At 43.1% G+C, this 24,510-nt stretch overlaps 2 protein-coding genes across 2 annotated transcripts in view; one reads left to right on the forward strand and one right to left on the reverse strand.

Annotated features, from left to right (window-relative positions):
• The first annotated feature begins 82 nt into the window (after positions 1-82).
• The window catches only part of LOC110379841 (GTPase-activating protein and VPS9 domain-containing protein 1), a 39,210-nt gene continuing 14,782 nt past the window's right edge, over positions 83-24,510 (forward strand). Inside the window, exons 1-12 of the mRNA XM_064034661.1 lie at positions 83-674; positions 15,564-15,787; positions 16,579-16,746; positions 18,636-18,848; positions 19,536-19,719; positions 19,827-20,030; positions 21,524-21,627; positions 21,974-22,114; positions 22,448-22,692; positions 23,081-23,204; positions 23,679-23,820; positions 24,236-24,430. Coding sequence (XP_063890731.1) covers positions 381-674; positions 15,564-15,787; positions 16,579-16,746; positions 18,636-18,848; positions 19,536-19,719; positions 19,827-20,030; positions 21,524-21,627; positions 21,974-22,114; positions 22,448-22,692; positions 23,081-23,204; positions 23,679-23,820; positions 24,236-24,430 — 2,238 coding nt within the window. The 5' untranslated portion in view covers positions 83-380. The remainder of the gene's footprint in view (positions 675-15,563; positions 15,788-16,578; positions 16,747-18,635; positions 18,849-19,535; positions 19,720-19,826; positions 20,031-21,523; positions 21,628-21,973; positions 22,115-22,447; positions 22,693-23,080; positions 23,205-23,678; positions 23,821-24,235; positions 24,431-24,510) is intronic.
• LOC135116954 (uncharacterized) lies at positions 4,441-6,784 on the reverse strand. The gene is made up of 4 exons (XM_064034959.1): positions 6,524-6,784; positions 6,310-6,450; positions 4,665-6,267; positions 4,441-4,570 (listed from the first exon to the last, which is right to left on the reverse strand). The coding sequence occupies exons 1-3, from the start codon at positions 6,782-6,784 to the stop codon at positions 5,164-5,166; spliced, it is 1,506 nt and encodes a 501-aa protein (XP_063891029.1). The 3' UTR covers positions 4,441-4,570; positions 4,665-5,163.

Consider the following 24,510-nt stretch of genomic DNA (forward strand, 5'->3'; position numbering starts at 1 on the left):
TGGTCATTCATTCATTCAAATCTCAAAAGACAATGATTTGAAGCATAAAAATACACAATTCATTTCGCGTTTCTCGTCTTTTTGCCCCTTTAGGGTATATATGTTCTGTGTTTTTGCCATACTTTCCGAAAAGAGAAAACGAGAAATTTTCACTAGTAAATCGTAAGAAATAGTGGGTGTCCTTCCAAAATTTAACTGCACACGATTTAAATCTAATGGATAGGATTAAATAATTGTGTGGTTCAGTACGCAAGCGTAATGAAGGAAGTGAAAAAGTGTCAGAAACTTGTTTCCCTAAATTGAAATGACGTGAAAATACAATTTTATATACTTTTAAGTGCGAAATGTGTTTGTTGTTGTGCGTCTGATTGTGAACCATCATGATGCAATCAACGTCGGAGGGATGTATGAACATCGCCGAGCTTGCGAATCAGCTGAGGCGAGAAAAGATATTTATCAACTCTGAGAGGCAGCTGTTGCAAAAACTCAATGAGGAGGTGGAGAAGCGGGCTCTGGAGTTGTTGCAGGTGGCCTGGGTGTGCTCGCAGCAGCGCCAGAACCTCACCAACTTGATCACGTCAAGATGTGAAGCTGACTCCATAGCATTTTGTCAGAGAGCTAGTCTCCTTGAAAGAGCGATATTCGTGGATGCCTACAAAGTCTTGAAGTACAAGGTGAGTGATTGATTTATAACCATCAGTATGGATAAGAAATCTGTGTCTACCTTCATAAATCATATTATTTTTATTTCAACATACAGTTCACATGAGATTAATATTTTTTTTTATTAATTATAAATTTATACAAACAATTACATTATCAGTCTTACAATTCGTTAACTGTTTTTTTCTTACGATCAAAGAACTTAATAACAATGTAAAGTGTTTTGTTAACAGCATTATGAAACAACATGACCTACATGACCGCCCACTTTTCACAATCAATTGATTGAGTTATTACTCAGAAATCCTTGTTTTTTGTACCATTCTTAGTTTGCATTAATTACTTCTAATTATCACTGTTTAGAAATGAGATGCAATAGGTTTGAATACTTTATCATGCTCTTATAGTGGAATAGGAATAAATAGACAGTTTAGTATGTGACTGTATTTTATAATAATTTAAGTTTTAGTGGGTAAGGATTAGATTAGATTAGATTAGATTACTCGGGCTGGTTTCCGCAACTCCACGACAAAGCGCGTATTTTGCGTGTGAGGGTGATAATGGGTGTTTATTCACTCGATCCACCCCAACTCCTCGAGAAAAGCCAGCAGAGGTTTAATTCTGCTGACTATCTCTTGGATAGTACCTGGGTTACCGAAGTACTTAGCCCTGTATATGGCGGTTTCAGGGCAGTCTAGTAGCACGTGTGCCGCTGTTTCTTCTTCCCCCATGCAGGCTCTGCATAAGGGACTGTCTGTAACTCCTATAACATAGAGGTGTTTATTGAAGGAGCCGTGTCCAGTTAGAACTGCCGTAAACTTACGTAAATTCTGCTTTGATAGGCCCATCAGCTGTTTAGTGAGGCGATCGTTGATGGTCGGGAGGGCCATCTTCGCCTGCCTGCACGCTGCTGTGGTTAGTCCAGAGGTGGTTGTGTTTGTGCCTAGTACGCTGTCTTACCAGTGTTCGTAGGTGGCCGAAGGGGTGGCAGTATGGGTTCTGGTCCTACTGCTGTTTGGTCTGATCCCCTCGCCAGCTCATCCGCTGCATCGTTGCCTCGGGAGCCACTGTGTCCTTTTATCCATTGAATGGTTATGTTATTTAAACTGCCTACCTTGTTTAACCGTTGGTGGCACTCGTGTATAAGGCCGGAGTTTGCGCAGTGTTTGCTTAGGGCCTGTATTACTGCCATGCTATCTGAGAGTATTCGGATAGAGTGACCGGTTACTTCCCGCTTTATGACTGCTTCGGCCGCTAGGAGATGCCTATACATTCAGCTTGGAATACTGTATTATGTACTCCTAGGGGTGTGAATATGTGTATGTTTAGGTCTTCTGAGAAGAGGCCTGAACCTGTGCCGGTGCTTGTTTTGGATCCGTCGGTGAAAATTCTTAGTTCTTTGGGATTATGTCCCTCGTAACGATGATCCTCAAAAGTTGGATCCTGTATTTCTTATCGAATATAAAGACTTTGGGTATGCGGTCGTTTATAGCCTGCATAATGGGAAAGTCTGCATAAAGATTGTTTAGTATAGTTGTGTGTTTTGTAGGCAACTTGCTCCAGAGATTAAGGGTTTTGAGTCTTAGAGCCGTCATTGCTGCTTCTTGCTGTGCAAAGAGGTTCAGCGGCGGCAGACCTAGCATGGCTTCCAACGCTGCCGTTGGTGTTGTCCTCATGCCACCTGTGGCTGCCATGCAGGCTTGTCTTTGGACTCGCGCCAGTTTATTTGCGACTGTAGTTTGGTCGGTTTTGGGCCACCAGACTAAGGCGCCGTAAGTGATCATGGGGCGGATCACTGTTTTGTATAGCCATAGTATTATCTTAGGGATAAGCCCCATTTCTTCCCTATCATTTTCTTACATTGCCAAAAGGTAATGCTGGCTCTGTTTACTTTATTGTCTATATGATTACTCCATTTCAGCTTACTGTCCAGAGTGACGCCAAGGTATTTGACTTCGTTGGATAGTTTGAGTTCTGTATTGAAGAGTTTAGGTAGTTTGTACGGTCCCAACGTTCGTTTGTTTGTGAACATGACTAACTCAGTCTTGGTGGGGTTTACTGAAAGGTCAAATTCCCTGCACCACTGTTCTACGATTCGTAGGGCCTGTTGAGTAAGGTTGCAGATAGTGTCAGTTACCTTGCCTGAGATGAGGATGGCAAGGTCATCCGCATAACCTATTGTGTAGTCGTGGTTTGCGTTTAGTTTTGTGATGAGATCATTAATCACTAGATTCCACAGGAGCGGGGACAGTACCCTCCTGTGGACATCCTCTGGCTATTAGTGCTGATTTGTCATCATCTTCAAAGCGTACCACGCGTTTGCTGAGCATGTTTGTGATCCAATCAGTTAGCATCGGGTTAACTCTGTGTCTGAGTAAACTCGTTGTTATGCTAACGAAGTTTGTTTTATCAAAGGCTCCCTCAATGTCTATAAAGGTGCCAAGGCAGATGCCTTTTTGTTCTATTGCCTCCTCTATCCGGCTTACTACCAGATGAAGCGCTGATTCTGTTGATTTCCCCGAGCTATATGCGTGCTGATTCGGATGCAGGGGGTTGTTTCTTAGCGCACCGTCCCTCAGCTCTCGCTCACATAACCTTTCCAGGGTTTTTAGAGCAAAGGATGTCAGGCTGATTGGTCTGTAAGATTTTGCGCTTGTGTAGTCTCCTTTACCTGGCTTTGGGATAAAGACTACTTTGACCTCCCTCCATTTTTGGGGACATATCGAAAAGCCAGGCATGCTCTCATTAGTCTTAATAGTCTATATGAGATGTATGGTCCTCCCCATTGCAGGAGCGCTGGGAAGATTCCGTCCGGACCTGCTGCTTTGTATGGGTGGAAGCTTTGAATTGCCCAATGGAGTTTTTCCATTGTGACGATTTTGTGCGTATGACCAATCTTCTTCAGTTGGTGTTTGTGTTACCTCATGCCATTCTACATTTTGCGTGAAAACGCATCCTGGGAAGTGGGTCTCAATTAGGACGCGCTTCGTTTCTTCCGGCGATGTGGTATGTGTGTTGTCTGGTTTTCGGAGAGTGCCCAGACCAGGTGTGTTTTGTTGTGCTAGGATTTTCCTTACCCTGTTTGCTTGTTGACAGGACTCGATGTTACCACAGAACTTGCGCCATCCCTGGTACTTCGGAATCTGATGCATTTCTTGTACCTTGATTTGGCCGCCTTATAGTCGTCCCAATCCTCGTCGGCACATGTATTCATTGCTCTGTTTAGAGTTTTCTCACTTGTTTACGCCTGCGTTCTAGTTCCGCACCCCACCATGGTTGTTTCCCTGGTGTTTTCTGGTATGCAGTTTCGGGGCAGGCTGTTTGATAGCTGTCTATCATTGACTGTGTGAGGTAGCTTACCTGTTCGTCAATTTGTTCTGTGTCCACGTAATTTGTAGGGTCCCCGAGTTGCGCAAGTTTGGTGCTGAGCGTACGGGTGTACGTCGCGCGGTCCGTATTGCGTGGGTTCCGTTTCGGTGGTGTTTCTTGTATACAGACCTGTAGGTCAAAGCGGATCCATCTGTGGTCTGAGCAAGATGCCTCCTTAGAGACATGCCATCCTGTGATTAGCTCCGCTACGCTCTCTGATGCGAGAGTCAGGTCTATAATTGTTTGACTTCGTCTAGTGACGAAAGTTGGTTCTGATCCAGTGTTTATTAGTGATAGGTTGGTTGTGAATAAGTAATCAAATAAGGTCTTACCCTATCGTTGTGTGTATCCATTCCCCACAAAGGGTGGTGTGCGTTGGAGTCAGTACCGATAATCACTTCCTTCCCTTCTCTCGCAGTGATTCACCAGGCGGGCGAGGTCGTAGGGAGGAGGCTCCTCTGCTTCGGGCATGTATACCGAGGCGAGGGTGATCTCCATGTTTAAAGCAGGTTGCTGTATTGAGATGGCAGATTGGTCTCTGCAACAGAAATCTGATAAAACTGTGTTTTATGTTTTTGTTGTATAGATGCACGCCCTGGGATGGTCGTGATGTATGTCTACGTGAATCTTACCTCCAAGATTGGAGAGTCCTCTGATTTGGCCGGCCCTGACCCACGGCTCCTGGATTAGGGCAATGGCCGTGTGTTGAACCTCCAACCATTTGCGCAGCTGAGCCGTCGCGGTTTGGCTGTGGTGGAGGTTTGCTTGGAGGATTTTAATTGTCGACGAAGAAGGGGACGCCATCGCAGATTGCGCCCTCCTCGTCTCCTCCAAGCTGTAGCCCGGCCAGCAGGTCCCCGGACTCGACTTCGTCCCCCTCCAGGTCTGAACCCGTCAGAAGGGCTTCTTCCGGGTCGTCGTCCTGTGAGGGGACGGTTGCGGGTACGGGCACCGCAGGGCCCTCGGTGGGGCCAGCGCCCTCGCTGGTCGTGGTACTTGTGCCAGGCTGTTTCTGGATGGTGAAAGTGGCGGGGTCCCATCCCGGCGGAGTATCGGCAAACTTGCCGTTGTGACCCTGGAATTTCACGTACACCGCACCCAGCCCGAAGGCGAGGCGGCGCCCGGACTTCATCAGGGTCGCGATTTGTTCCTCCGGGATTCCCACCACCACAAAGCTGGCGCCTTGCTGCTTCTCCTGTCTTTGAGCACCCACCTGTCGACCGCGATCTGCGGGTTCTGGTATGCCAGAATCCGCCCGATGTCTCGCGAGTCGGTGATGGCCCCCTGTTCATTAGGGATCAGGATGCCACACCTGATCCTTCGTGTAATTTCCGACTGGCTCTTGATGATCAGCTGGTGGCCGGTTGAAAGGGCCAAGTCGGCGATGGTTTTTTGAAGCCATGTCAAAGTGTGGTCGTTGGAGCACCACAGCTTCAGGACGCCTTCTGTGTAAACCGGCTTACCATTAAAAGCTGGCCCCGGTTGTTTGTTGTTCGGGGACCATGCCTCCTTTAGGATGGTCTTCTGTATCCCCGTCAGTATCGTGTCCGCTACGTCCTTTGTTAGGATCCCGGTGTGGCCGCATGTAACTGCGATGCACAGGGACTTCTTGGTTGCTTGAGCGTAGCTTACCCGAGGAGTGGCCCGCTTGGACGGGTCCAGGCACTGTCGTTTGCGCTTCCCACGGGGCGAAAGTGTCTCGTTCAGAGCGCGTTTGGCAGCTGTCTGTACCTCACCTGCAGGGCTTATTGTTTCGTCCCCTTCCTTCACCGGCCTGCCGGCCCCCGCGCCCGGCGGACGACCACTCGGTCCAGGTCGGCTTTCGCCTGCCTGGGCCTGTGTACGCCCACCGGCACAGAAGCATGGCTGGCCGGAGGTTGGGGCAGCGGGTAGAGCTGGTGTGTCGGGCGCGGCGTTCGCGTTCATGCGCGCTCGCCTGCGCTGGCGTGGGTTGATCTTCCTCTTCTTGGAGCTCACGCCATGTTGGTTTTGGTTAGGGCGTTGGGGTTGTGGAGTTTGTTTCCCCTTGCCCTTGCGTTTTTGCACCTGCCATGCGGAGGAGAAGTAGTCCTCAGTCCGGGTTACCGTATCCGCGTTGACGGAGGCAGATGGCCCGGAGGTGCCGGCATGTGGAGCAATTTGCTCGGTGTGCTGTGTTATGTGAGGACCGCCGAGGGGGTGAGCCGCCGACGGAACCGTCACGGGTGCTTGGGTCGGTACTGGTTTTACCCGTACCTATAACCCTCGCCCTGTTTGTGGAGTCGGTACCAGCTTTACCTGGTCCCTTCCTCCTGCTTTGACGTTTGGTCTTCGGCACGGTTCTCGCCATGCCTGGACCTTTGTCGCATTGCCCACGGGGCAGAATGCGCGGTGTTCGCGCAGGTCGTAGGAGTGTCGTCGGCTTTCGCTGACTCCACCCTTACGCCGGTAAAATTTATTTTAGTGTTATCCATATTTTTGATTATTTTAGTTTCATCTACCGAGCTCCCACCCTCCATGGAGCCCGCAACTGGGAGCGCCCTACTGAAGGTAGGCACGCTAGGACTACCCGGTAGATATAGGAACGCGAGGCTGGCTTACAGTGCGACATCGGGCACTCGATCAGGCTGGAGTCTGGAGCAGAAAGTCCCGACTTCCAACCTTCACTTGCACCGTCAGCATGACCTTCACCACCGCTACGGCCGCCCAAGGACGGCTTTCGCGGACCCCACGTCCCTCGCCTGTGGCCCTCTGACGGGACACGATTGGCCATTTCCCTAACCCATGGCTCTAAGGTAGGGCAACCGTTTCGCGTGAAATCCAGACCAAAGGGGGCGTGTTGCCGCACGGACGCATTACCGCCAGCGCCGCTTGGCTCAACCCCCCAGGATTCCTTCATCCCCACTTACGGCGCTCGACTGCGCAGGTCCTAGCGCAGGTGACTGTTCACTCCTACCCGCCATCATCAGAGAATAAGTGATGGACGGGCCCGCAACCACTTAGTCACAAGGATCACGGTAAGGAGTGGAGTTGGATTGTGGAGGGGTTGGGGGAAAAACTGGGAAAGGGTTAGGAGTTTGACTGGGGTTGGAAGTGACTGTATGTGCGAGGGATGGGAATGTGCGCTGTGCACACGACAGGACTTTGAAGGGGTGGGATGGGGGAGAAGCAGCTCTTAGCATAGGCAGGAGGGCGAGACCGAAGTCTTCCCTGCGACCTAAGGTCCCGGGTGACGCCGGTGTTACAGGCTCGAACTGTACCACGCACTTGGAGGCGGCTGGGGAGAACGTCAACCCTAGTGGGTAAGGAACAAACTCTTCAAGTATGAGTGTGTGGGATGAGCTGAAAGAAAAGTCTAATTATGGTGATTAACCTGTTGTATGTCAGAACGCAGATATACACAAGATACAATAATTTTTATATTGTTTTTGTTGTGTATTTATTATGTGGGTACTTAAGGATCCTTTTATATAACAAGATTTATTCAATTACTACATAAATTATATTCAATCTTGTGTAAGGCTACCTAGTGCTTACGTATTTAATAAACAGTGTTACTCAATATCTGTTTTATTAAACATAATACCTACTCAGTTTTTAAATTAGTGACAATGCGCCCAGTAGTTGGACAATAAAAATTGATGATGATGATGGAGTAGTAAAAAAAATAAAAATATGATATCATTTACGATTTCATCTCTGTATTTGTAGATAATCAAATACCATCAAAGATAAAATCAAATCTAACATACTAAGTTACTGAGTTATAGATAACCAATGATTAACACAATAATAAATTATTAATTTTAAAACATTATTGTAAGCCTTCTGTTTTGAATATACTACACATTGTGTCGTTCTCGTCAACTGTCTAATGAGTAATTTAATACACTATTGTATGGCAATGTTACTGGGTGTGCGGTAGGTGTGTAGCTGCCAAGGTCACAGCAGTATCAGTATTGAGTTTTAGAAAAAACTACATGTGACATAATTTCTGAATTAACATGTAAAATCAATTTTGACTGTAATCCCAAATTAAATACTTTCTATTATTAAATACTATCTCTATTTTTATAGAAAGCTGAAATTTTTAAAAGTAATTTTTCACTATAGTGAAAATGTAGGAGCAAACAAATAATATGTAGTAATATTTTTTAATTAAATCTTTTTTAAGGGAACCTTTTTCAAAGGAAAACCCAAACAACCCTGGAATTAATTTCATCAGTTAGGCCTTCAAATCAGTACCGGACATCACCAACAAATAATTTTCCAATCACAATACAGTGAAAGTAGCCCAGGAAATACGAATGACAGCTGTGGGTGTACTTATCTCATTGTTTTATAATAACTCGTTCCCTAGTGGAACTTAAAACAATAGGCCTTATTACCATGCACCACATTGTCTGTGCTCACATATGACAAGTTGACGTACGAACATTATGATAGGCCTTACTACCATCCAGTATATTGGCCTTGTTGACTTATGACAAGTTGCGGTAGCAACGTTCGTGAATGGACGTTCAAAGGATAATGAACAGGAAATTAGGTGAATTGGATTACAATGTAATGTTATATTGGGCTGACGGTTGTGTGGTTTGGGGAAGGATTTAGTTTGTGGCTGGATTACAATATGCCTTCTTGAAAAACTGATGGGATTAAAAATGGATGGATATCCTTTATGTGGGGTATTTACTATTTGTTTTTAGGATGCTGGAAAACTTAAGGATTTATATTACTATTCTAACTGTTCAAAAAAAGAAATATTTTTTTTCTGTATTGGATGTCAGAAGTTACGTCTGAATTATCCTTTCTTTACACTTTTGTATGGTGTGTATTTATTCCAGTGCAAGACAACTTTTCCTTAAAATCTGTTATCATTACGTTTCCCTGTGTGGGGTAGTTTGACCTCTCACCCACTTCCAAGTTATCATTCAGTTTTAGGACGCGTGATATAAAAGGAATTAAAAAACCCATTCACGTATACATTGTAAACATAATATCTTTTTTTCCTCGAATGATAAAATATTCTCCTGAATTGTTATGATGGTGGTTCCGCCCCCTTATGATAATATGTAGATTCACGCATGTTATACTGATATCGGCAATGAGCACGTAACAAACTAATCGGTGTCTCTCATTTCCTACTGACCTTACATATTTTACATCATCATTTATCATATCTAAATAACGTGCCCGGAAATGAAAGAATTCCGTACGTTGACCTACGTATACGTCCTTGTAACACCCGCGTAGTTGTATAGCCGTCTCGATCGCACATTAGCTTTCACGCTAGCCTGAGGTCAACGTACGAAATTATTTCGTTTCCGCGAGGTTCGGTATTGGAATATCTATTATGCCAACAACCAATAAATAGACTAATTCTCGAGTTTGGGTTGAAGAGCTGACCTGCCGTAGGTTCTTGTATATTTGTTAGTCACGTTTTAACGGTAATAAGGTCGAACCCGTGGCGCCATGCAGACTTATGTAAGCAAATTTAAATCTGTATAGTTTTCACTTTGATAAATAATTGGCAAAACTGAAATAGATGTGCATTTTAGTGCATCGATCCACAGTATACGTTTACGTAATTTAAAACTCGCTTGACCCTTCCGCCTGTTGCGAAGTTGGAATACTGCCACTAATTGCCAGTATAAGGCTAAGAACTCACGGAGCGATTTTTAACCGTGCCCGCCGCGGTGGCGGAACTGCGTTTTTATTTCCAAACTCACGAGACCGTTTATTTGCGCGGTTACACAGCCGTCGCGGTTGAGATTATCGCCCGCAAACGTGGCGGGCGATGATCGCAAGACGCAAGACGGGCAGGTGCGCCAATGCGATCGCCGGCCAATCGACCGCAGCCTCGGCGGGCGCAACCCGCCGAGGCTGCGGGTGACCGCGGCCCGCGCGATTCTACTAGTTGCCCGCCGGTGCAGCGGGACCCGCAAGCAAACGCGCAGACTGCGGGCGTAAATCGCGTCGTGAAATGTGCTTTAATTTTTTACATGTATATCTGCATTCTACAGAAGCTACGGGCCCGCAGCCGCGGCGGGCACGGTTAAAAATCGCTCCGTGAGTTCTTAGCCTTATTGATCCATTTTTTTACAAAGACAGTTCGCCAATAACCCCTCATAGAACATAAAGCTGAATAGTTTATCAATAATGCATATTTATTGATTTCCTACCGTCTGCATTAAGCCGGCGTCCTATTGACGGCCTTTTGATTGAACTTGCTTATCTAATAACTAGCCGTTTTCCCGCGGTTTCACCCGCGTCCCGTGGCAACTACTGCCCGTACCGGGATAAAATGTAGCCTATGTTACTCGTGGATAAAGTAGCTTTCGAATGGTGAAAGAATTTTTAAAAACGGTCCAGTAGTTTTTGAGCCTATTCATTACAACCAAACAAACAAAGTTTTCCTCTTTATAATCTATAACAGTGGTTCTTAACCGGTGGTCCGCGGACCACTGGTGGTCCCTGGAGGCATTCCAAGTGGTCCGCGAAGCTTGGCTTCGCGACGTTGCTATACGTTGTCTAACTTTATTTTTAACGACTTACCTATGCGAACAGGGGTTTTCGAATGGACGTATATAAGATATCCATCTTACTTGTCTAATAGAAAAAAAATATGTTTGGGCTACATTTTAGGTAATTTTGGCTTTGATTCGTAAAAAATAATTAAAATTTCGCGCTCGCTTCGCTCGCGTGTGCCCTTATATACGCGTTTGTCGACAAACAAAAAGTTAAGTACGTTTGGGCCACTTTTTACCTAATTTTTGGTTTGAGTCTTAAAAAATAATTAAAATTTCGCGCTCGCTTCGCTCGCGTGTGCCCCTATATTCGCGTCTGTCAACAAACAAAAAGTTGAGTGTTTTGCCACATTTTACGTAATTTTTGGTTTGAGTCCGAAAAAATTTTGCGCTCGCTTCGCTCGCGCTTTTGGAAACTTACTTGGACGATTGTTATCACAAAATTCTCATTACATTAAAATCTGTTAATTTTTGTTTTTAGCTAAATAATAAAGAAATGAGTGCTAATTATAAAGTATGCTTGTATTCTTTATCAAAGAACCCTCAATTTAGGTAAACCAATGTGGTGGTCCCCGCAAAGCAAACTTTTGGTAAAGTGGTCCCTCATGCCAAAAAGGTTAAGAACCACTGATCTATAATATAAAAATGAATCGCAAAATGTGTTGGTAAGCGCATAACTCAACAACGCCTGGACCAATGAGGGTTTCGTAAAATGGCGTCCACCAGGTGGCAGCACCGAGTCGTCAGGTCCAGATAACTGTCAAAGTGCTTATCTTTACTATGAATAGTGAACGATTTTAGTGTTTTTTTATTTTATAATTAAAGCACTGCATTATTGTTTTACTATTGCGGTTGAGTAAATAAAAAAAACTAAATCATATTGTGTTAAAAAAAATTTCAACAAGCTTTTCCTTAGTACCAGTGACTTTTGCACCCTCTCTTAGCTCAATTTTAGTTCGGAAACCTTATTCTGACCGTAGTCCATAATAAAATCAATAACACTTCCAATATAACAGAATTTCAATAAACAATAAGTTCGGCACCTACAATTCCATACTATTTGACAGCTGTTTGGACCAGACGCATACGTGGCGCCACCCGGTGGCAGAAAAAATTTCAAAAACCCTCATTTGGCTAATTCTTTTTTTAACCCCCGACGCAAAAACGACGGGGTGTTATAAGTTTGACGTGTCTGTGTGTGTGTGTGTGTGTGTGTGTGTGTGTGTGTGTGTGTATGTGGCATCGTAGCTCCCAAACGGATGATCCGATTGTAATGCGGTTTTTTTTGTTTAAAAGGTATGTCAGTCGGGAGTGTTCTTAGCTATGTTTGGTGGAAATCGGTTCAGGTCTTCAAGGTCATCAGCTCGTTTGCTAGATGTGATAGGAATGTTACACGCTCAGTTTACTTGCAAGTATATGTGGGATCTGAAATTTGAAACACTAATGTCTTTTGGAACCACTGAGCTGGTCTGCTGTTAGGGCAGGAAGGTAGGAGACGTAACCCTGAACTGCCTTTTAGTAAACCCATCGAGTTTGGGCTCGTTGAATTTGTCTTGACGAGTTCTCTTCATGTTTCTGATTGACGAGAACCTGATGCTGGAAATGGGATGTGGCGGATGAAACCCTGGAATGCCGGAATGAAACGGATAAAACGATTTATATTTTTGCTGAAAATCTAGAATGTCCAAAGGTCAATCTTTATTGTTTCTCAATCTGTGCAATTCTCCCAGAGCCAGTTTGTCATGAGGATTGTTAAACAGCTTCCTTTGGCCGAGATCGCACATAGCGACCCCTTCTTAAGATAAAATAAATTAAATGAAAGAAGGAAAAATTAAGGAGCTCCTTTAAAAAGCATGAAATAAAATTAAATTATAAATTTAAAAAAACCCCCGACCCAAAAAAAGTACGTAATTAAACCCTATAAAAAGCAAAAAATAACTTTTAACACTACGTAAACTAAATTTTGACGTGTCGGGGGACCGCTTTTTACCTTCATAAATACTTACATAAATCAAATGATACCTACCTAATTACAACATTCGTTTAAAAAAAAAACACGTAGGTATCTAAAGTAATGAATTAGAGCGGTCCCCCGACACGACAAAATTTAGTTTACGTAGTGTTAAAAGTTATTTTTTGCTTTTTATAGGGTTTAATTACGTACTTTTTTTGGGTCGGGGGTTTTTTTAAATTTATAATTTTTGTTGTGTTTGTTATTGTCAGGAGAAGGTTCTTATGCAAAAAATTGGGTAAAGTAGAGAAGTCAGTTGACGGGAGCGAAGCCGCGGGCAAAAGCTAGTATTAGTATAGATGTGTCTTGTTAGGGTAACTTGATGCTGTTTACAAAACTATCAATTTACGTTTTATCTGTAGGTTAAGTTTAAGTAAATAAGAGAGATTGAGAGGTGTTTGTGAAATAGGATACATTTACTTTTAATCTGAACGACAACATTGCGCTTTATAGATTTTAGAAATAATCTTGAATGATTTCAATCACAGTTTACCGTTCTGTTAAACCGAACTGAGCCAACAGATTTCCCCCCTATATTTCAATAACAATATTATGAACCGGGATCACCGCACGGGATCCGGGGCCACAAAATCACGTCAAATTGATTTAGAAAATAATTCCGTAGGTGCTTTTGTTGGAAGTGTATCGTGACTTTGCAATACGGAAAATGCATTGCTCAAGTAGGTAAATCATTACCATAGCGTAGATTTAAAGGAAATTGAAAGAAAACAATGGTACTACAAGGACAGGTAGTAAAAGTTAGGACAAAACCTGTCATTCCCCAAATGTTGAATCCTATTCTAATGCAGTATAATTTCAGTTTCCCAACTTTATCCTCTCATACAGTGCAATAATACATATAAAGTTCAACCAACCTTCTTGCACCGTGCTAACCCAATTAACACGAACAATATGAGCGGCTCATACGCAGTAAACAATCCCTTTCTTGACCTACGTCAACAGGAAGTATAACGTGTGTTATGAGTACACAACTACTTATTTCTAACGTGTTTACTTGTGTACTTAGGATATAGTTATATCTAGGTATCTATACCTATATTTTCACCTGTGTATTAGAAGAACTACTTCCCGTATTTGAATAGAATAAAACCTCGAACGTATAAATAATTTAGCTTCCATTGGTCAAAGTAGACTGCACTACCTTAGCACAGTCGTAAAAGTATTTTCAAAATAGGCTCATTAGATCCGAAGGTTACTCCTACATCGTAAGAAACACACACTCTTTCGCTCTTTATGTTATTAGTATAGAAGTTAGTACATAGTATGTTATGCCTGGTATATAAGCCTTTAAGATTATACGTACTACCTCCTCTTCATTGGTTTGACGTCACAATCTGAGAGTATCACATTCCTCTCTTGCGTAACTATTAGACTGATTAAATTCTTACTCAAACTGAAATCCTTTACAAATAAACGCTGATTTCTTTATCAAAATCGTTGTCCCACTGATGAGCACAGTTATTGGTGCCCAAGATGTACTCAGGAAGTAAATTCAACTTAAAAAAGTTACATTTGTACTTGTCTGACCTAAAACACATAGAAATGGCGAAGGGTACACGTTTTGGGAGCTACCTTTTGTAAATTTTGACGTTCAAAGCGTGCTGTTTTGCAGCCAAGTTTTAATAAACGATTTTGATTTTGACCTGGACACTAACTCGCACATTCATACCTACTTGAGATTAAGAGGCTACTCGCATGGTTGCATGAAGGTCCAAAAGAATCGTCATATGAATGGTTGCTTAACTTTCTACACAAATCTCAATGCACAAAGTGCACGTAAATTAGCATGCCAACAGGTCGCACAATGCGCTATTCATTCGCATGAATTGTAAACAACAGTTGACCTACGAATGCAGGAAGTTGGGGTAGCAACGTACACACGACTTGCTAAATAGTAAATTCAAATGTTGCAGCGGTCATTTGACTGCGCTTTTGTTTTAAAACAATGTTGGTTTTGCTTGCCTGTAGGTAGCGGAAACTGCGTTGTTGCCACCCAAGAGCGTTAAGCGCTATATGCATCTGTTTCTGTTACTGTTACAGCCTTTTTATCGTCCCACTGCTGAGCTCAGGCCTCCTCTCACACGGAGAAGGATTGAGAGGATTGAGTATTTCAGACTCTATGAATAGTCCAGGTTTCCTCAAGATGTTTTCCTTTACCTTTTTACCTATATGCATCATATTGTACCAAAAATTGCAAGGTTCACGAAAGGAAATAAATAATCAACGAAAACGCTATAATTTCGCAAGAACACGCTCATCCTGCATTAACTGCGTTATGCACCGGCAAATATTAATCTTACGACATAGATTTTAAATATTTATCTCGATAAAAAAATAAACTATCTGAGTTGTTGCAAAATTACCAAGTTACTCATTCTATTTCAAAACGATTGAACTGTTTTAACATTTCGCATTTGAAGTATTACTATTAGTAGCATAGATCTATATAATCCCCACCACCACCGTATACTACAAACAGCTAGCCATATTAGTCTCAAACAAAAGCACTTGGGGCATAATCTCTCAGGATGGGACGGACATTGTAATTGGGACATGCGCGGTGAGCCTGTGACCTGTCGCCAGTGCGTCATCGTTGTCGTAGGTCAAGAGTGTATGAAAATGATGTTCTTTGTGAAGGGAAATGAGTAGACTTGAATGTTATGTATGGGCTTGGTTTTAAGGGGAATTAAGTTACGATATTTTAATTTCGAATACAAACGCATACGCTTACACTCGCACATGTATTGAAAACCCCTTAGGGTTGCAAAGTTTATGTTTACTTCAAGGAAATACCATTCGTTATAATCGACTTTAAAAGAGAAGGAGGTTCTTAAGAAATATAGCAATTTTTCTGAAGATTTCTTGGTTAAAGCCATCATCGTCCTTTTGCACCTGCGCTGCGCCTCTTCTCGCACTGAGAAGAAATTTTTAAGAATGTTGAAACTTAGATAAGTTCTAGCAACGTATTAAAATACCCAATAACTCTTCAACAGGAGGTGACAGCCTTAGGCGAGCTCCTAGGATGGCTCCGAGAATCTCCTCACCTAGTCTCCCTTTGCCTACTCCTAGGCGAAGACCACATCCCGCCCAGTCTACCATCAGCTCTAGTAGCCGGGCTGTACGGAAGCTGCAGGTCTGCTTCCGATAGGACCAGGTTCCTGGCCGTCGTCAGGTCGCTCATCAAACACCAGTTGGCTACTTCGAGTGATCCGAGAAAGTAAGTTGCAAAAAATTGTATGTACATTTTATAGTCAGCATCAAAAGTTATTGAACAAATCAACATTTTCAAGTCTCTAACAACTTACACGGTTATACTTTCGTAAGAATGCAAACGTGAAAATTTACTTGTCGTCCTAAACTTTTAAAAAATAGATGAGTACTCTGGTAAGTTAACAGTTTAGAAAATTTTGAATTGTTCATCCAATATTGATGCAAATTTTACTTGAATTATACATTTTACATACGTCATGATTAAGGGAAAATGATTGAATTAATAAACCTTTGCTTTTAATCATGTTGTTTATTTTGTGGAAATAGTGAATCAATTGCGGGAAAATGACACATAGAAACTTTAATTATTATCAACTAACCGCATCATTGACGCATTTCGTGTGAATCAAGAATTTACCGAACACGAAAATAGATTTTCCTTTTCAACTATTTCATTCATGGTTGTTGGTCATCCCGACTACATTGCTATGAATGAAACTGGACAATGAATCGAACCATTAACGCAAACATTTACAACTTAATGTTACACATTGTGACTAGAAGATTTTGTATCTCCAGAGATTATGTACATTTCCTCAAGAAGAAAAATAAAGCCAGCGAGTATGTATTAAACGACTAGTTGCTCCTCGCGGATCTTCCCTCGTCCCGAGGGAAAGGGTTTTTCAAATCGCTCCAGTAGTTCCCGGATTATTGCAAATACACACTCATCAGCACAGCTTTTGAATATTAGTATAGACTTCGATTTTTCTGCCTCCTAACCTCCTACCCCCATTGCAGATTATTCCGCACAGGCAAGTGTGCCCTTTCATCTCTGTACGCGGTATACCGAGACGGTCACACGCCGGCTCGCCAATTTCTAGTGGCAGCGCTACAGAACCCCGTGATGGCGGTGCTGCATGAAGACGAGTTCTTCCTAGATATCGATCCTGATAAGGCTATGGAGAGGTAAGTGTTCTAAAAGATTCTAGATGATTCCGCAGAGGCAATTGTGCCCTCTCCTCATTATACGCGGTCTACCGAGATGGTCACACGCCAGTGCGCCAATTCCTAGTGGCTGCGCTAAAGAACCCCGTGATGGCTGTGCTGCATGAGGCCGAGTTCTTCCTGGATATCGATCCTGATAAGGCTATGGAGAGGTGAGTGTTCCAGAATATTCCAGGTTATTCCACACCGGCAAGTGCCTTCTATCCCCCCTGTACGTGGTCTACCGAGAGGGTCACACGCCAGCTCGCCGGTTCCTAGTGGCTGCGCTACAGAACCCCGTGATGGCGGTGCTGCATGAAGACGAGTTCTTCCTGGATATCGATCCTGATAAGGCTATGGAGAGGTGAGTGATCTAGAATGATATGGATAATGTAGAAAATTAATTACAACAGTTGGAACACTTGGAACCGATAAATTAGTTGACCGATCCAATAATACCCGTATGTGTGTGTGTGTCTATAAGGCATCACAGACGGCTAGACGCTGTTTTACGCATCATCAAGATTTTATAGGCCCAAAACTGTTACATGTGGCTTGCACCGGCTCATCTTATATGCGAACTAATTTGAACCTTAACTTCACTCTTAGAAGGTTCAATATTGCCCAGTGTTTGTTCACACATACATTGTTTTAAAAACAAATGCAGGTGTCTAAACTGTTATATATAATGTAAATATTTATACTTCGCTCTTTGAGATCAGACGTGGCTATCAATGTTCTTTTCAATATATACTATAAACAATTTTATCATTAATGGTTCTTTACTTCAAATACCATACGTGCGATAGGGGTAGAATGAAATAGTACCTTTTAAAGCAATATTTGGTTTTAAAATGGTTTCTTGGTGCCTTTTGTCTTTCTGGCCCATGACGTCTTTTTTAAAAGGATAGGTAACATATTGCCTCCCAGTGGTGATTCAAAACTAAAAAAGCTTACCAGTTTAGCCGAAAATTGAAGAAAAAATAATGGTACAAAATACATATAAAAAGATTAATAAGTAGGTATGTATTAGTAATTTTCAGTTTATATGAAAACAGTCTTACTATGCGTGCCATTCATTCAATTTTAATTACATTTCAAGCTCGACGTGATTAGCAATTAATTTTACACTGTTGGGTTTGATTCGTTTATTGCAGCTTACTGTTGCACTACATTCTAAATGTATAAATGCATTGTCGATAACTCCGTATTTTAAAGTTTTTAACCCTTGAAATTTTATTACCTAGTACATTTTCTTTGAATAGGAAACACGCCAGCAATAGAAATTGTCATATTATTTGTTTCTCTGAACTTGAAATCTTTTCGATTATTTCTTTATTTTTTAGTTAGTTATTTATGTAAACTTCAAGAATGCACGGTATTTCGCAGTTAGCAGTTCCTAGTTCTATTTTGAGCTATCTATTTTTATTTGCGAGACAATCGATCATAACGCATGCGCGTTACGAGATAAATTATTACGTTCCTGCACTTGCATATTAGTTTGAAATAGACGTGTCTTTAAATGTTAGAATGCCTTTGATCTTTGAAGTAGTGTGATTTTGTGCGCAAAGAACGATTATGAGGCAAAACTAATAAACACATAGGTAGATAGTTTAGCTTTCAATAGAACTTACAAAATCTATTTATCTGGTTAATACTGGTTTATACAGTTAAACAAAGGAACTCATGTAGTTCCTTTGTAAAGGACCAACCAAAAATTCAAATTTCTTAGTTTAGCAGAAATAATTGAAGTGTATTTTCTTTGGTATCAAATTCATTGACGCAAATGTTCAAATTTTGCTGGTTATGTGTCTCTAGCAAATAAAGTTAATCTTATTCTTATATCCTACAATGTTTCCAAAAACCCACAGGTTCTCTCCAGCGGACCGCGTCAAGAAATTCGGCCAGCCCAACAGCCAAGAGTACGCGGCCAAAGTAGCCCGGTACCGCAAGTGGACCATTCAATCCTTGTACAACCTAACCAGCAAGTTTATCGCGTCCCTGAGGGAACACTGGCCCAACTTCCCCGCAACTATTGCCTGGATTGTACAGCAGATTGTTCATCTATTGAAACAGCATTCCAGGTTAGTGAATTATGTATGACAGGATTTTTTCTGTACATAAATACTGCTTTACATTATCTGAATTAAGCTTTGAATGAATCTTTTTAGCGTGTGCTGAGTAGATTTTTTGTTGTTAAACAAATGTGGCTCAATATTTTTGCAAGGTATCTTTATATGCTGTGTTTTAATAGGCTAGAAATAAACTTCTCAGCATAAACTTTGAAATAAAAATGATATAATAATAACATACAGCTATCCAAATTGACAAGCTCCTCCTTTTCGGGTAGTCTGAAAATGTTCACTTGTATCAAATCAAATCCCGGAGTAATCTTATCTTGATCCTTTGAATACTAGCAGTGGCCGTGTCGAAAGGATATAAACTCGGCTTCTGTTTGCCCTTAATCTTAGTATTCATAAGTATGTAAAGAATGTTGATATCATCTTAAGTTCTACTACGCAGTTGTCCAGTACGTGACTAATAACGGGTTAAAACCTAGTGTTTTTATTAGATAGGACTTAGGCATTTCATAAGTTGGTTATAAATAAATTTCTATCGCGTTATGTAACGGAATAGGAATACCGATTCAGAAAAACGTCTTTTTTCTTATCCGATACAGTCCCACTGCTGAGCAAAGGTCTCCCTTTTCGCTACCAAGCGTCCTTTAAAAGCATTTTTTAAAATATTTTTTTCCTTCATTGTTGACTCAGAACATCAGACCGCGAACTGCACGCGATATGTACGGACCTTATACTGAACCACTTCATCTGCCCCGCCATCGTGAACCCCGAGGCACACGGCGTGGTCGAAGTGCCGGTGTCGTACATCGCGCGCTTCAACCTCATACAGATCGCGCAGATCATACAGATGCTCTGCCTCGCCAAGTATCAGGAGGTAAGAGAACATGACCACTACTGAACCACGTCATATTCTGTGTAACTTACAGTATGTGTCTTGTATCTTTAAGCTGATGCATAAAAAAAATATTTTTGACTTTGCAGGTGGAAGCGAAAGTCCGCGACGTGTACGTAAAGTTCGAGCGTTCCTGCGTATGGACGCTGATCGAGAACGTGGCGAGCGAGGCGTGGGCCATGGCGCCCGCCGCCGCCCAGCCCCACGCCCACGCCGAGTCGCCGCGCATCGCCACCGACGCGCGCCTGCACACCACCGTCGCGCTCTTCACGCCGCACGATGCGCAGCTGTTGGTCAGTGTCTAGTGTAGTACAGAGGGCCGAGTCGCCGCGCATCGCCACCGACGCGCGCCTGCACACCACCGTCGCGCTCTTCACGCCGCACGATGCGCAGCTGTTGGTCAGTGTCTAGTGTAGTACAGAGGGGCCGAGTCGCCGCGCATCGCCACCGACGCGCGCCTGCACACCACCGTCGCGCTCTTCACGCCGCACGATGCGCAGCTGTTGGTCAGTGTCTAGTGTAGTACAGAGGGGCCGAGTCGCCGCGCATCGCCACCGACGCGCGCCTGCACACCACCGTCGCGCTCTTCACGCCGCACGATGCGCAGCTGTTGGTCAGTGTCTAGTGTAGTACAGAGGGCCGAGTCGCCGCGCATCGCCACCGACGCGCGCCTGCACACCACCGTCGCGCTCTTCACGCCGCACGATGCGCAGCTGTTGGTCAGTGTCTAGTGTAGTACAGAGGGGCCGAGTCGCCGCGCATCGCCACCGACGCGCGCCTGCACACCACCGTCGCGCTCTTCACGCCGCACGATGCGCAGCTGTTGGTCAGTGTCTAGTGTAGTACAGAGGGGCCGAGTCGCCGCGCATCGCCACCGACGCGCGCCTGCACACCACCGTCGCGCTCTTCACGCCGCACGATGCGCAGCTGTTGGTCAGTGTCTAGTGTAGTACAGAGGGGCCGAGTCGCCGCGCATCGCCACCGACGCGCGCCTGCACACCACCGTCGCGCTCTTCACGCCGCACGATGCGCAGCTGTTGGTCAGTGTCTAGTGTAGTACAGAGGCGAGTCGCTCTCTATGCCTCTCTAGGTATCGTATTTGTGATAAATTCGAAAGAACACGGACCGCAACTACAGCGAGGGACCGCGGCGCCGGCGTCGGTTACGCGGGAACGTGTTAGCACGCGTCGTCACGATAGCGCTTGCGCTGAGTCTCTGTCGATCGCCGTCACAGTACTCACAGTTCGCCATGCCGGTGCCTCGCAACCCCGTCTTGCGCATGCGTGGAACAACCCCGCGCTCAGCGCCGCGTCCGCCGCCTTGCGCGTTTCTAGCACAATATTGCAGCACTGACCTATAGCGTGCGTTGCTTTGCACACGTACCTATTCTTCGTTTTATTAAGAATAGATAGTGTAAGATTTTATCCCAGAATTTGTTTTTATATGTTCTCTTAGTGATTCGGAACCTCTCATTTTTGTTGCGCACTCCTTCAAAAAATATTCCTATACTGCTTTATGTACTGCCGTTGTGTACTCCTTTATCTACTCCCCCTACGTACCTACTTCCTTAAACATTGTTTTATATAGGTACTCCTCTTATATTCTTTCTTATATACTTCTTTATATATTCCTATTTTTAACACTTGATTATTTTCTGACCCTTTTATGTACTTCCTTATGTAGTCTCCCTGTAGGCATACTTCCTGATATAAAAATTACTAAATGATGTACCTGGTGCCTACTACGATGGTAACTATTGTGGATTGACAATATTTTTTGGTTGCAGATAACGTTTCTGAAGCGCATTTCATCAAAGCTAAACAACAATACGCCGAGCGTGACAGCTGATGATCAGTCAAGTGGACCCGTCGCTGAAGCCGCAGCTTTAAGGTAACTTCTACATAAAAAATTGTTTAATATTGGTCACTAGGACATCATTTGAGTTTATGTACAGCTGCCGATACCGTTACAAAAGAAAGTTTAAAAAAAATCATGATCATTTCAGATTGAATATGATAAAATATGGCAAAGCCTCTTGTTTCAGTTATGACATCTACCACAAATATACCAATCGCAATGGTCTGTGTACAACCTAAACACAGTAGACAGTAGATTTTTATTTATTGTTTTAACTTTTGGACTACAGACTATTTATTTATCAGAACACCGAGTACTCTAGCAGTACATATAGGGAAGATATAAAATATATTAATGCTTCTGGTATTTTTGCCTACAGTAGTGAATCAAGCAGTGAAAGTTCAAGTAACGGCGAAGCTTGTGCGAGCCGGCTAGCCGCCATATTGCATACGTCGGAGCCTAACTACCGCAGCCGCCTACATGACCTGCTGCGCAAGATGCCTGACCTCTCTAAATACAGGTAACATACTATAACAATGTGTATAGACAGGAACTATTATTTACTCTCTTCAAAGGAGGTCCGGCAAATTGATCATTACATAACATTTTTGAAGCTTCCACCTAAAACTGTTCGTGAGCATTTGTTCGTCAACAAAAAATTACTACACGTCCGCGCAAATGCGCTTGCACTGCTAGCGTGTGTTCCCGCCTTTATAACGCGGGCGCCATGCCAGTAATACTTGTATTAAACGAAAAATCAAAAGAAAACAAGATATTCGAATTTTGTAAGTTTCAAAGACTTAATGATGTTACGACCAATAAACTAAATTTCTAAACATCCATACCTTCACAGGCAATCAACACCAACAGAATCCAAAGACCCGTCCCCAGTCGAGAACGGTCACTCCAACAAGAAGAGCATTCTTGCAAAAGTCCAGAGACCTCGTCTCCCCCGGAGTGCCAGTTCCAACTCCTCACTAGCCTCGTCCGGGGACGATAAGCCGGTGAACGGCAGTGGAAGCAAGGAGGATAGTCAGGTGGAACAGCTTGAGGTCCTGGTCATCAAGCTGGCTAATGTCGAGGAACATGATTATGTGGGTGAGTGATGGTGGTTTTGGGGGTTAAATGTACCCTGTTTGTTTGATGAAACTTTGTCTATTTATGAAATTCTAAACTTTTGCTAACCGACGTCCACAAAAGGTGTACTCTGGATGATTTTCCAGATGCCAAGCTTATAACCTCAAATTGAGGTTTTCAATTGACCAATTTTTATGAACTTAAATTTATTTCTTCTGTATGTCACGATATGCAAAGTAAATTACTTCTTAAATACATTATAGAAAAAATAGTATGGGAAAAGTTTTACTTTTTATTTGTTTGATATTGGTGCTATTCATTATTATTTTAGTGTGTAAAATTAAGACACAAACAAAATAGAAATATGAGATTTTCTTCAGTTCATTATATATTCGCTTCTATCATCCAGGTCTAATCCCCGAATCGAAGGTTCTAGAATGTTACTATGGCGGCTCAGAAGCAGGTGACGCAGACGATACGGGCTCCGCGCTTGCAGTTGCTGGGCCGGGTGCTCCGGTACAGAAGAGAACTAGGTACGTGATTTTGAACACTATTTGAATGGTATTAGAGATTATTTTCTGTTGGAGATGTGAAGAGAGATAGGTGCTTTGGTTGCGAAGATACATTATGTATCTACTCGCCTAATCTTCCTCAGAGGTCGGCGATGTCACTTAATAGGCGTGCTGACAAAGTAAAAAAATGTGCTTTTAATTAGTCTGTCTTTCAGATTAGTAAAAAATAGGGGAATCGCGGATATTTTTGATTATAACAAAATGTTAAAAAATACTAAGATATAATGCAATACATGTTTGGAATGGTGGCTTGAAATCTCGTCTACGTAAAATGTGTGTAATCACGAACCTAACAAAAAAATCTGATATCGTTGTTATGTGACGTCATCCATTTAAGAATTCCAAACACATTTTTGAAGTGTTACAACATGTAGCATACTAATCTATGTTCATAACATTTAGTAAGTTAAATTAACTGAAGTATTTATTCACCAGGTTCTCAGTATCCCACGACGAGGTATCCCTGGGCAATACATCAGATAACTTAGAAGCGGTGTCGGAGGCGGCGTCCAATCACAGCGTCACGTCCAGTCTGGAGCTCGAAACTGAAGACCAGAATGATAACTTGTCTGATATGGTGAGTTATATTTTGTTAGTAAAAAAAAATGCCTGTTAAAAGTTCTGTGAGTATACAATATGGTATGTCTGTGGGCCAATTAACAAAAATCGCTAGTGTAGTTTTGATTTAATAAAAAGTTGGCAATGTGTGCTTGTTTGTGTGCTAAGTTTGGTAAATAAAAAAACAGGATTATATATTTTATTCAGTCAAAATTTCTGATAACGCTTTGATTAAACACGGCCCAAACGTGTAGCAACACTTACACATAAGCGGATTATTTTCTCGGGTTTTCCGAACAGATTCTAATCCAATTTCATAAATGACAGCCTCAAAACCGCCCTTCACCACTTCCATTGTAATGCTGGTAGGCAAAAATGGTGTGCAAACTTCTCAGTAACCATATCTAATCATCATCAATAACCGTTTTCACCAGGTATCAGCCAATGTAAGCGGTCGCGGCAGCCCCAACATCTCAGGTCGCGAGACGCCCTCCTCGCAGGTGACGGAGGGCGAAGCCGCCGAGCCGGCCCGACGAGCAGTGCCAGTCTCCGTGCACCACGCTCACGCTAAACTCCTCAAGCAGACCAGGAACGATATTGAAGACAAGTTCTGCAAGTTTGAGATTAAGGTGAGTCTGTCTACCCAGCAGGGTCTACCAAGGCCAAGGCCTGCCGGGGCTGCGGGATTGTTCAAAAAAGTTACGGTGGT

The sequence above is a fragment of the Helicoverpa armigera genome, chromosome 5, assembly GCF_030705265.1.
Source record: "Helicoverpa armigera isolate CAAS_96S chromosome 5, ASM3070526v1, whole genome shotgun sequence".
Classification (NCBI taxonomy): domain Eukaryota; kingdom Metazoa; phylum Arthropoda; class Insecta; order Lepidoptera; family Noctuidae; genus Helicoverpa; species Helicoverpa armigera.

What these genes read in the sequence shown, in the direction of transcription:
- LOC135116954 (XM_064034959.1), bottom strand. Translation starts at nt 6,784, where the DNA reads ATGGCCAATCGTGTCCCGTCAGAGGGCCACAGGCGAGGGACGTGGGGT. An exon ending in AGTTGCGGGCTCCATGGAGG is followed by an intron (nt 6,451 to 6,523) that starts GTGGGAGCTCGG and finishes TACCGGCGTAAG; the next exon opens with GGTGGAGTCAGCGAAAGCCG. An exon ending in AAGCAGGAGGAAGGGACCAG is followed by an intron (nt 6,268 to 6,309) that starts GTAAAGCTGGTA and finishes CGAGGGTTATAG; the next exon opens with GTACGGGTAAAACCAGTACC.